The sequence below is a fragment of the Rhincodon typus genome, chromosome 36 (assembly GCF_021869965.1).
Source record: "Rhincodon typus isolate 14 chromosome 36, sRhiTyp1.1, whole genome shotgun sequence".
In the NCBI taxonomy this organism is placed as follows: domain Eukaryota; kingdom Metazoa; phylum Chordata; class Chondrichthyes; order Orectolobiformes; family Rhincodontidae; genus Rhincodon; species Rhincodon typus.
Genome location: NC_063367.1, coordinates 12,423,903 through 12,437,427, shown reverse-complemented (window position 1 = coordinate 12,437,427; position 13,525 = coordinate 12,423,903). Strand labels below are relative to the sequence as shown.

Below are 13,525 nucleotides of genomic sequence, written 5' to 3'. Positions count from 1 at the left end.
GTTCCCCCTCAGATCTATGCCACCCCCTACTTAATGCAATGGGTAACTTTAAGGTCATCTCCTTTACTGTCTGGTTCTACAACCAACAGCCAGGCAGAATCCCAACATTGTATACACACAACACACGGGAGTCGTTAAAGGTGAACTCTGTTAAAAGGCAATATATACTTAGGAGAGGGAAAGTTAGAGGGCTTGGGGCAGGTGGAAGGAATGATGTGAAGGACCTCCTGAAGGGTTTTGGCATTGGTTACATCCAGCTGATAAGCAGAAAGGCACTTGTCTCCTGACCTCAATAATCATTATCATTGCCATTGTTCTGAGGAAGGGTCACTGGACCCAAAACATTAACTCTCTTTCTCTGTCAACAGATGCTGCTAGACCTGCTGTGCTTTTCCAGCAATTTCTGCTTTCATTTCTGATTTCCAGCATCCATACATCTTTCAGCTTTTAATCATTGTCATGATTTCCAAATCCAGAAATCCAACTACCCAGAGTCAAATTTAAAGTGATTCATTAAAAAAAAAGTAGTCTCAATATACAATATTTCAAGAGGTCAACCAGCATTGAAGACCGAATTAGGTAACCTTCATCCCCCCTCTTAATAAACCTGACAGGTTAGAGGATAGTTGGGGGCTAGATTCAGAGTTTTAGCACATTAACCTCTCCCACTGAACCCAAGCACATCTGTATTCTATGTAGTTAAATTTTTCCACCAGGTCTAAAAGCAGGGTTCAAGGTTGGGAAAGATGAATGTTCGAAGAGATAAGAACATAGGAAAAATGAACACAATTAGGTCAGATAGCCCCTCAAGCCTACTCCAACAACAAGATATGTTCTTTACCACTGAAGCCATCAGCAAACAAGATCTGTTATTGTGATGTATAGGTGAGGACATGGCATTCAAAACATTCATGCAGCAGCAACAGGATGTGCCCCTTTCTAGGTCAGATAGAGAAAGCTAAATGGGCTGAAACGCTTTCTTTATTCGAACCTATCTTGCCAATGTTGGAAGTCTATTGAAGCTGAGGAAGTAGTAAAGATGATACAAATACTGCCTTTTTCACCATTAACCCTTGCTTTCACGCATGCCCTGCAATGATTTATTCTGTAGGAAGAACTGTACCCGCATTAGAGCATACAAAATTGGAGGCAGCAGTGTGCCATTTGGCTCCTCAAGCCAGTTCCACCAATTTATAGAATCATAACTGAGTTCTGAAGACTGGACCTGAAAGCTTAACTCTGCTTTCTCTCCACAGATGCTGCCCAACCTGCTGAGTTTTCCCAGCAACTTCTGATTTCCAGTATCCAGTTCTTTGGGGTTTTTTTTGTGTTTTGTCCGACAGCCTCAATCCACTTTTCTGCCTGTCCCCTATAACCCTCAACTTGCTGGGAGAAAGAATTCAAAACACTCATGACCAAGAGAGAAAATAATTCCTCGTCATCTTGGTTTTAAGCATCAGATCTCTTGTTATGAAACTATTCTGGAACCTAGCTCTAGATTTCTCCAATGACAGGCAACACCCCCTCAGCACTTACCTGTCAAACATCCTAAATGTTCCAATAAGATCACCTCTCATTCCTTTAAACTCCAAAGAGTATAGGGTTATCCTGCTTAAACTTCTCAAAGACAAATCCTCCATCCCAGAAAGCAATGTCGTGCAGTTCCTCTGAACTGCCTCCACTGCAATTATGTCCCTGTCTTACAGTTCACACTTCAACCCGTAAGTTCCCTTCCAAAACAAACATCATTCCATCTTGGAAATATATTGTCACTCATTTGGTGTCATTGAGTCAAAATCCTGGAATTTCCTCTCTAATGGTATTGTGGGTCTACCCATACTAAATAGACTGTAGCGGTTCAAGAAGTCAGCTCACCATCAACTTCTCAGGGGCAACCAGGAATGTGATGTCCATGTCCTATGGATGAATAAGAATAGAGTAGGGTGACTACAATTGCAATGTCCCGTACAGTTGCAGCAAGATTCTGAGTTCTGAAGGAGGGTCAGTGGACCCGAAACATTAACTCTGCTTTTTCTCTCCACAGATGCTGCAGAGACCTGCTGAGTTTTTCCAGCAATTTCTGTTTTTGTTTCTGATTTCCAGAATCAGCAGTTCTTTGTTTTATTGTTGTTGTTTACAGATGGAGGATTACTGCTTAATGGAGCGCTCCAGCAGAGGGAAGATTGAATTTACTGACGGAGTCATTGAAAAGTGTAATGCAGGTCTCCTTGTTTGCCAGACAGCATTTTAGATCACAGAGGTAAGTGAAGACATATTCCCCATCACAAGGCAACATCATGAAAGGACATAATTTACCTTACATTCACTCCAAAGTGATGCCATGTAATCATTTAGACAATGGTTTTCAAATTTCTTAAAGTGGCTAATGACATTCTGGGGGGGAAACACAATTGTGGAATTCTCAAATTATCCTAAACCAAAGGTCAAATGTAGACTATATGTCATGGCCTTTATTATATTACACATTCTTTGCTGCATTTTTGGCTCTTCCACATCTCTCTGAATGTATCAACTGTGTGCAATATTATTTTCACATCATACTTTTGAATTCAGTGCTTCAAACACTTTGATGTGACATATATTTCAAAGGGCTGTGATTTTTTTTTCTTTTAAGTATTTGCATGTGTTTCATGTGCTGATGCTAATGGGGAAGGCCATTGAAAGTATATTTTTAAAAGAAACACACACACACCAACAGCTGTTGCGCTGAAATTTCATTACTTGTTCCATATCTCGGACTGACCTAATTTTCTTCTGGAATGAAGCCAAAGCAGATGGAAAATGCTTTGTAACATTGTGCTGGATTCTAAATGATTACAAAAGGAGAGCTGTGCTCAAGGTGGGCAAGTAAATAGAGGCTGGTAAGTCCCTGCAAAGAAGGTCATGTGACCCAGTGGCCTACCTGTCTTTGAATCAGAAACTCTAGTTTAGAGCCCCACCTCAGAAATTGACAGGCAAAGGAAATGTGCTCACGAGGGCAGGCAACCTACAAAACCTTCCAACATATGTCAATGGCAGGCAGAAGAATGGATTATCGTTCACCCATGATTAGGCATGAAATTCCTGTTGCCTGCCTCTTCAACACACCAGTGTTCTCTGGCCAACATCTCTGTTTCAGTCTTGCTGCCGTGCTCCAGGGAAGCTCAACGCAAGCTGCAACAGCACCTCATTTTCCGCTACACAGCCTTCTGGACTCAAAATCAAGTTCAACAGTTTCAGGGCTTGAGGCATCTTCTACCATGTGCTCACCCCAACTCCACACACCAGGTCTTGTTATCACATGGCCTCTATTACACAGGAGCCATTGTTAGCCACCAAGAGTCCTTATTGGACTCTTATAGGCTGGCTGTTATCCAACTGTCTGTCCAACTGTTCTTCTCTCTTTGGGCAATAACTCCACCTATTGTTTACTCCTTAATCCATTCCTCCACCGTATCTTCTGCATAAAAATCAATAATTTCTTAGCTACCATCAGTTTTGAAGAAGGGTCACTGTACCCGAAACATTAACTCTGATTTCTCTCCATAGATCTGCTGAGCTTTTCCAGCAATTTCTGTTTCTGACTTCCTGCATCCACAGTTCACACTTCAACCTGCAAGTTCCCTTCCAAAACACACATCATTCCATCTTGGAAATATATTGTCATTCATTTGGTGTCATTGAGTCAAAATCCTGGAATTTCCTCCCTAATGGTATTGTGGGTCTACCCATACTAAATGGACGCATCAGTTCAAGAAGGCAGCTCACCATCAACTTCTCAGGGGCAACCAGGAATGGGTAATAAATGCTGGCCCAGCCTGTGATGTCCATGTCCTATGGATGAATAAGAATAGAGTAGGGTGACTACAATTGCAATGCCCCGTACAGATGCAGCAAGATTCTAAGTTCTGAAGAAGGGTCACTGGACCCGAAACATTAACTCTGTTTTTACTCTCCATAGAGAGTTCCTCTGCTGAGTTTTTCCAGCAATTTCTGTTTTTGTTTCTGATTTCCAGAATCAGCAGTTTTTTTTATGATTAGGCACTCCTACCAAAACTGTAATCAATGGGTATCAGGGCAGCAAACTCTCTAGTGGATGGAGTCATACCTGACACATAGGAAGATGGTCGTGGTTGTTGGAGGTCAATCGTCTCAGCTCCGGGACATCTCTGCATGTTTTCTTCAGGATAGCATCCTAGGCCCAACCATCTTCAGCTGCTTCATCAATGATCTTCCTCCCATAATAAGGTCAGAAGTGGAGATGTTTGCCGATGATTGAACAATGTTCAGCACCACTGGTGACTCCGCAGATACTGAAGCAGTCCTTGTCCAAATGCAACAAGATCTGGACAATATCCAGGCTTGGGCTGACAAGTGGCAAGTGACATTCGTACCACACAAATGCCAGGCTATGACCATCACCAATAAGAAACAATCTAACCACCGCCCTTTGGCATTCAATGGTGTTACCATCACTGAATCACCCACTAGCAACATCCTGGGTGTTATCACTGGTCAGAAACTCAACTGAACTCACCACATAAATGCAGCAGCTGCAAGAGCAGGTCAGAGGCTAGCAATACTGTGGCGAGTAACTCACTTCCTCACTCCCCAAAGCCTGTCCACCATGTACAAAGCACAAGTCAGGAGTGTGATGGAATACTCCCCACTTGCCTGGATGAGTTCAGCCCCAACAACACTCATGAAGCTTGACACCATCCAGGAAAAAGCAGCCCACTTGATTGGCACCACATCCATAAGCATCCACTCCCTCCACCACCAACGCTCTGTAACAGCAGTGTGTACTATCTACAAGATGCACTGCAGTAATTCATTAAAGATTCTGAGACAGCACCTTCCAAACCCACGACCACTTCCATCTCGAAGGACAAGGGCGGCACATACGTGGGAACACCACTACCTTCAAGATCCCCTCCAAGCCACTCACTATCCTGACTTGGAAATATATTGCCATTCCTTCACTGTCGCTGGGTCAAAATCCTGGAATTCTCTCCCTGATGGCATTGCGGTTCAACCCACAGCAGGTGAACTGCAGAGGTTCAAGAAGGCAGCTCACCACCACCTTCTCAAGGGAAACTAGGGACTGGCAATAAATGCTGACCTAGCCAGCGATACACACATCCCACAAAATCAGTAAATAAAAAAAACCTTCAGTACACTGGGAAGTTAGAGGCAATGGGAAAATATTGACTCATTGATACCACTTGCTCTGCAATCTTCTTCAGCCTTTGAGATCACGGCACTATTCCAATCGTGGCTTCTTGTGTGTTCTTGATTTTCGTTGCTATATCCCTGGAGAGGGTGTTGCCTTCAGCCTCTAAGAGTTGGAATTCCCCTTGAACCCTTCCAATTGGCTTCAATATGGCAGCACGGTGGCTCAGTGGTTAGCACTGCTGCCTCACAGAACCAGGGACCTGGGTTTGATTTCACCCATGGGCTACTGTCTGTGTGGAGCTTGCACATTGTCTGCGTGGGTTTCCTTTGGGTGCTCTGGTTTACTCCCACAGTCCAAAGATGTGCATATGAGGTGGATTGGCCATGCTAAATTGCCCGTGTTCAGAGATGTGCAGACTAGGTGAGTTAGCCATGGGAAATGCAGGGATACAGGGGTGGGTCAGGTTGGGATTCTCTTTGGAAGGTTAGTATGGGCTGAATGGCCTGCTTCCACACTGAAGGGATTTTATGATAAATATTCAAGCTCAGATGTTTTATGCTCAGAGAATGAACATAAACATTTGCCTCATCCAGTACAACAAACTGCTGGGGATTTCTTTTATTCATTTGTGGGATGTGGGCATCTCTGTCTGGCCAGCATTTGTTACCCATCACTAATTGCCATTGAGAAGGTGGTGGTGAGCTGCCTTCTTGAACTGCTGCAGTCCAACTGTTGTGGGTAGACCCACAATGCCAATAAGGATGGAATTCCAGGATTTTGTCCCAAAAATTTGCATTATTTATTTCTCTCTACTCTTTTAACATGATCCTTAAAACTCATCTTTTGACCAAGCTATTCTTCACCTCTGTTAATATTCAAATTTTTCTTGGTAACACACCCGTGAAGAATCTTGAGTTATTTTGTTATGTTAAAGCGTTCAATATAATTGAAAGTTGTTGATGCAAACTGTGGAAGGAGCATGTCACTCGTATGCCCAATGCCAAAATGACTGGAAGCAATTCGTCTACTTGAGCTCAGTCATTGTTGGAAAATCCCAGGAGACAGTGTAACCACTTTAGAGATAGTCCTCAAAGCATTCCAGAAGTAGTCAAACTCAATGGATACCCAGTTTTGTGGCTGACAAAATTTGGTCAGTCCATTGAGTATAGGAGTTGAGAGACCATATTGCGGCTGTACAGAACATTGGTTAGGCCATTTTTGGAATAGTGTGTGCAGTTCTGGTCTCCCTGCTATAGGAAGGACGTTCTGAAACTTGAAAGGGTTCAGAAAAGATTTACAAGAATGTTACCCGGGTTGGAGAGTTTGAGCTATAGGGAGAGGCTGAATAGGCTGGAGTGTCAAAGGCCTTAGAGAGGTTTATAACATCATGAGAGGATAGAGTAAATAGACAATGTCTTTTCACTGCGGTGGAGGAGTCCAAAACTAGAGGGCGTGGCTTTAAGGTGAGAGGGGAAAGATTTAAAAGGGACCTAAGGGGCAATGTTTTCAAACAGAGGGTGGTGTATCTATGGAATGAGCTTCCAGAGGAAGTGGTGGAATCTGGTACAATTACAACATTTAAAAAGCATCTGGATGGGTACATAAATAAGAAGGGTTTAGAGGGATATGGGCCAAATGGTGGCAAATGGAACTAGATTAATTTAGGATATCTGGTCAGCATGGACAAGTTGGACCAAAGGGTCTGTTTCCATGCTGCATATCTTGATGACTCAATGACTCTATCCAGGGAGACGTTGAACAGAAAGATTTCATTGGAAATATTCAGAGTCCAAGTCAAGGCATCAGGGACCTCTGATGCCTTGATCAACCAATCCTTTAAGCATAAGCTGTCCTGGAGGTGGCAGAGTCTGCTGATGGGTGTTTCAATCATAGAGCCATAGAGATTTACAGCATGGAAGCAAGCCCTTTGGCCCAACTTGCCCATGCTGCCCAGTTTTCACAAAGTAAACCATCCCCACTTGTCTGCATTTGGTCCATCTCAGAACCATCCCAGAACCTATTGAGCAGGAGAGGCAGCATCTCACCCTTGACCCTGAGGGACTAAGAAGAAGAAGATTGCCTCATGTAAAGTGATTTTGAACAATCACTTTGGAATTATCCTGTTTAGCCTTGCCCAGCATTTCAAACAATCAGGTTTTGAAATAGGGACGATCTGGTTAAATCACTGTATGTTTGCTACGTTATAACAGTGACTACACATCAAAAGGACTCCATTTGCCATAAAGTGCTTTGGGAAGCTGAGTAGTCATGAAAGGTGCAATATAAATGCAAGTCTTCATTTCTTTCTTTTCATACTGCGTGACTCATCATTCTACCTATACCCTTAAAGATCAGTGCACTAATTAATCTTGTACGCACAATTAAAACCAAATAAAACTGTCTTATCGGATTAATGGCTTTGTTAAAACAGTTCACAAGCACATTAGCCAGCGTGCTAAAAATAATACCGTACTCAGAATTTCCTCTGAAGACATTAATTTTATTTAACCTAATAAACAAGTGTACCTTAAACCAGGAATATATTCCATGCCTGTCGCTATATGGCTTCGAGGCAGAATTACAGTCAGCAGACTTTTATGTCACTTGCTAACTCTGCCCCAGTTCTATATTTGAAAATTATCATTGTATGTCTGGATTTTTGTACAATGCTCCATCCTCAAGAGATGTATCAGAAAGGAAGCACTTTCAGCTATGGTTAGGAAGGTCCAGGAACAAGAACACAAATTCTAGACTGACATTTCAATGCAACACAGGGGAACTGCTGCATGGTCAGACTTTCTTCCTTTTTGGATAATATCAAACAGAGGTTCCTCCTGCATTGCATAACATCCACATGAATGCGAAGGACACTATTGGAAGAAGCACAAAGGAATTATCCCCAGCATTCTTGTGTCGTATTCATCCCTCAAACAACAGCTGGAAGACAGATTATCTGATCATTGCATAGATATTGTTTGTGGGATCCTACTGTGCAGTAACAAATTCAACAGCGATTCCATGTTAAAAAAAATACGTCACCAGCTGTAATGTGCTTTGAGTCATTCAAAGATTCTGAAACGTGCCATATAAAGGCAAGTCTGTCTTGCTTCAGCTACCTCTGAATATTGACACAAAGGAGATGCTATAGCAATAGTTCAAAGTCTGTATTGATGGCTTTACAACCCTCAACACAAAATCAAGACCACATGCAAATGGTTGGGGTCTTTATAGGTGTAGTACAGTTGGCCATTGCCCTGTGTGGTCTCAGGTCATATGGACATACTCATCAAGAGCTTGTAAGAACTGCAGATGCTGGAGTCAGAGATAACACAGTGTGGAGCTAAAGGAACACAGCAGGCCAGGCAGCATCAGAGGAGCAGGAAAGCTGACGTTGCGGGTCGGGACCCTTCTTCAGAAAATCATTTTCTGATGCTGCCTGGCCTGCTGTGTTCCTCCAGCTCCACGCTGATGTACTAATCAAGGCTGTTTCTAAACTTTCCAGGACCCAGTATCACTTTCTTCACTACAGTTGAAAAGAGACAATGACAGGATGGATATAGGAACCATCGAGTGGGAATCTCAACTTCACCAATAATTTGTATGCAAAGATAGGACAGAGATCGGGAAATCCATGGGGAAAGCTGTGTGACCTTAATTTCCAGTCATTTCTTTGCTTTGACCATGAAAGCGAATCCCAGCGTGTATTTCATAGAACGGACTAATTCTCTGATTCAGTACCATTTTCAGTCACTTTCTGTTGTTAAGGTAAAAGGTCAGACTCCAGAGAGTCAAAACAAAACATTGGAGCTAAATAAAGTGGGGACTTACCTCTTCCCATTGATGGATGTAACGAATTAATCGGGATAACCGCAGCAACCGAAGGAGACTGAGGATTTTGGTAAATCTTACAATCCGCAGCGCCCTGGCAGTCTTGTAAACTTCTGAGTCAATCCTCGTTTCAACTATTAGAAAAATATAGTCCACTGGAATGGAGGATATGAAGTCGACAACGAACCAGCTTTTTAAGTACTTCATTTTGATCCTCTGTGGATCCAAAATAATCTCTGTGTTGTCCTCCACAACAATCCCAGTTCTGAAATTCAGCACTAGATCGACAAGAAAGAAAGTGTCCGACACAACGTTGAAGACTATCCAAGGAGTGGTGTTCTCATCCTTGAAGAATGTAATTCCCACAGGAATGATGATCAGGTTTCCCACCATGAGAAGCAGCATTGTCAGGTCCCAGTAGAACCTGTAAGGAGAAATATTGCTGTTTTATTCATCATCCTTACTTTATGAAAACTAAACATTGCACAGCACAGAGACAGATTTTTCAGTCAAGCTAGTACATACCATGCTTCATGCAAGTTTTCATTTTCACTCACACCTCATAAAATGCTATCAACAAAGTTCTCATAATCCTGATAGACAGCGGCCCCCAGGATAGAACTGGAGCCTAAGACTCACATCCATTTGATACTTTGTGTAATTGAACTCCTGTAAAGTATCCAGAGATGTTTTATCTACACCTTGCCTTTAAGGAAATCTTGTGATGGGTGTAAGCATTGTTGCAACTCTCCCTGCTGGTTAGTCCGCAAGCTCCTCTTACAGACATCAGTTGGTTTGTTGTAATTGGAGGTAGCAAGAATTGCAGATGCTGGAGTCAGTTTCGGTGCAGTGTGGAGCTGGAGGAACACAGCAGGTCAGGCAGCATCAGAAACATCATTCTCCTCACGCCTCCAGCCTCATCCCATGTCCAACCCTCCCTCTCATCCCCACCTCCCTGACCTGACACAACCTGTCCATCTTCTTCCCCACCTATCCACCCCACCCTTCCCACTGACCAATCCCCACTACCCCTACCTGCATCAACCTATCGCCATCCCACCTACCTTCCCCTAGACCCACCCCCCTTTCCTCTTTTTATTTCCCAGGTCCCTCCCCCTCCCTAGTCCTGATGAAGGGTCCAGGCCTGAAACATCGACTCTTCTACTCCTCTGGTGCTGCCTGACCTGCTGTGTTCTTCCGGCTCCACACTGTATCAACTGGTTTGCTGTAATATCTGCTTCGTGATTCATAACATGTTTTACAGTTTTAAATAAACCAAACCATAGCATTAATCAATCCCTGACGTGGAATTGATTATTAGATCATTAACATGACATGAGATACACAATCGAATCATATACCTCCAAACCTCAGCAATCACAAATTCTATTTGTTTTTAGATATAGGAGCACAAGTGAATCCCCTGTTATTGCCCACCACGTCAGTTACAGTATAACTAACAAGACACTTTTATGCCTTTTCATCCAATGTTTGTCTAATGTTTGAGAATTTGCTGAATCCAACCCGACAGTGCATGATTTATGGAGTTTCGTACAAATGGATATACAGTGGACATTTCACTAGGTTAAGGAGACCTTAATCTTGCAATGAGTTATAATAATTTGTTCATGGAAATGTTCAGAATTTTTCCAAACTTCTATTATTTTATAATTTAGATTTTTTTTATATTATAGTCTATAATTGTTATAAATTATGATTACTTGTTTTATTTGTATCATCACCACAATTTGTCACTTTGTAACCATGATAATTTTTCAATAAGCTAATTATCTATGTACCTTGCAAGCCTTAAAGTGCTAATGCTGGTCACCTCAATTAATCCATATGGCAGCAAAATCTTCATTCTAAAATGTTTTTCATATAATCACCACATGCCACCCAACATTGATTTGAATTTCTCAAAAATTTTGTTGATGAGTAGCTCATCTCCTCTCTCTTTATAATTTTTCCATTTTTAAAATCTCACTCTTTTTCATGTCTCAATTTTTTAAACAACGTTCTTACTCACTCTCAGTGACCATATTCAGTTCATCAACCCTTATCCACAATCAACTTAAATAACCTTTGTCCATTCACCATAATAAAACCCTTAATCATTTATAAACCCGAAATGAAGCTTTAGTAGCAACAGCTTGATTATTTCAAAGTCCTGGTGTCCAATTCTAGTAATGTCAAACGTGCTTGAATATAGCAAAATGAAGGAAAAAAACGACCATTTATATAAGAGATAAGAATAATTGGTTTTGACTCTCTTTGCCTGCACAGCAGTTTTAAACTGATTTTATCATATTTCAGTCACTCACTTGCAAACAATTTTTTATTCACTCGTGAAATATGGGCATCACTGTCTGGGCCAATATTTATGGCTAACATTGTTGTCCAGAAATCAATAGGTTTGGTGACTCTCTCTAATGTAGCCATTGTGAGCGATACTGGGTTAAACATAATTTAAGGCCAAACTTATATTTCCACCAGATTTCAGATATTCCTTTATGAATGCCTGTAACCTCATCAATCTGTCTTAAACCAGGCAATTCGCTACATTTTTAGGACTTTCCTAGTTTATATCATTTATAATCTTTGCAAGTGAATGTTTCTTCACTGGCTTGTGTACTACATTGGTAGTGTCCCTACCCCTGAGCCAGAAGGCCCAGTTTAAGTCTTATTTGCTTCAGAGGTGTGTTATTATATCACTGAACACAGGAGTAGCAAGGTAGCTCAGGGGTTAGCACTGCTGTCTCACAGTGCCAGGGACCTGGGTTCAGTTCTACCCTTGGGTGACTGTCTATGCGGAGTTTGTACATTCTCCCTGTGTCTGTGTGGGGTCCCTTCGGGAGCTCTGGTTTCCTCCCACAATTCAAAGATGTGCAGGTTGGGTGGATCGGCCATGCTAAATTTCCCACAGTGACCAGTGATGTACAGGCTTGGTGAATTAGCCATTGGAAATGTAGGGCGAGAGAGATGGGGGAGGTCTTGGTGGGATGATTTTCAGAGGGTTGTTGTGGAGCTGATGGGCTGGCTGGTCTGCTTCCACACTGTAGGGTTCTATGAACAGGATGATTAAAAGTATCTACAATCCTTGCATCCTGCAGACAGGTTCAGATTGTTTATACGTAGAATGCAGTGCTATCCTGAGGTCAGCAACAAAGGATAGTAACCTGAAACATCTAAGGATTCCTAATAACATCTCAAATCAGCTTTATGTTTTCTAATCAACCTGTTGAGTGATGTTATTACACAACTGTGGAATGGATCGGACTTGAAATGTGGTCCTCCTGATACTGAGGCAGGGACACTACTATTATACCACAAATTATACAACCCAAATCACATCACCTTTACCAGAGGTCAGAATACTGGAGCACTTGTAAAAGGGAAATCCTCCCAGCTCTCAGCATAATGAACTTCCACAAAAATTCCAGTTCTGGAGAAGAATCATACCAGACTCAAAACTTTAAACTCTGTTTCTCTTTTCACAGATGTTGCCAGACCTGCTGAGTTTCTCCAGTATTCTCTGTGTCCATCCACAAAACTATTCCTGGATTGTCAGCAGATTGATTGCTTTAGATCAATTAACGTAACACAAGTAAAGCCACAAATAGTTTTTATAAGATTCCAAGATCCAATTCTCCACACCTGTACACATCTGTAAGAACCACAGCGCCCCCTCCACAGTCCAATTTCTCTCTTCTCCAATGAAAATCACAACATAAAAAATTTCCCTGTTAAGTCTCCTTCTAAATTCAAGGATCAGCCTCATAACCATCCTTTGTGCACTCACCTCAGTCTACATATTTCTTGCGATACAGACGCAAAATTTGAAAGCAGATGTGCCATTGTTCAAATGAAGCTAATACCTCATTTTAGCTTTCAATGCCTCACCTTTCCTTACAGCTTCCATTGAATTTTTTTTCCCTTATTCATTCATGGGATGAGGGTGTCACTGGCCAGGCAGCATTTGTTGCCCATCCCTAATTGCCCAGAGGGCAGTTGAGAATCAACCATATTGCTGTGGGTCAGGAGTCACATGTAAGCCAAACCAGGTAAAGATGGCAGTTTCCTTCCCGAAAGGACATTAGTGAACCAGATGGGTTTTCTCCACCCCCCCCAACAATCAGCAATGGATTCACAGTCATCATTAGATTGTTAATTCCAGATATTTTATTGAATTCAAATTCCACCATCTGTTGTGGTGGGATTTGAACCTGGGTCCCCAGAATGTTATCTGGGTCTCTGGATTAACAGTCCAGCAATAATACTACTAGGCCATTGCCTCCCCCTTACCGACTTTTACGTAACATCCTCACCTATAGGCATCTCAAAATGTGATAATAAGAAGGAAGACATTAGGATGTGAAACCAAGTAGATTGATTTTGACAGATCAAAAAGCACTAAAACTTTCCAAGACAAAAAGGAACAGTGAGGCCTAATCACAAAGGCTTGGAAAAGAACCCATGACAACGGTGCTGATAGTCTGCAATAGCACATTCTGAGAACAG

The 13,525-nt window shown here is 42.1% G+C and overlaps 1 protein-coding gene across 1 annotated transcript in view; it reads right to left on the bottom strand.

Annotated features, from left to right (window-relative positions):
- Positions 1–13,525, bottom strand: part of hcn4 (hyperpolarization activated cyclic nucleotide-gated potassium channel 4) — a 352,489-nt gene that overhangs the window by 296,419 nt on the left and 42,545 nt on the right. Inside the window, exon 2 of the mRNA XM_048617159.1 lies at positions 9,005–9,428. Within this exon, the coding sequence (XP_048473116.1) occupies positions 9,005–9,428 (424 nt within the window). The remainder of the gene's footprint in view (positions 1–9,004; positions 9,429–13,525) is intronic.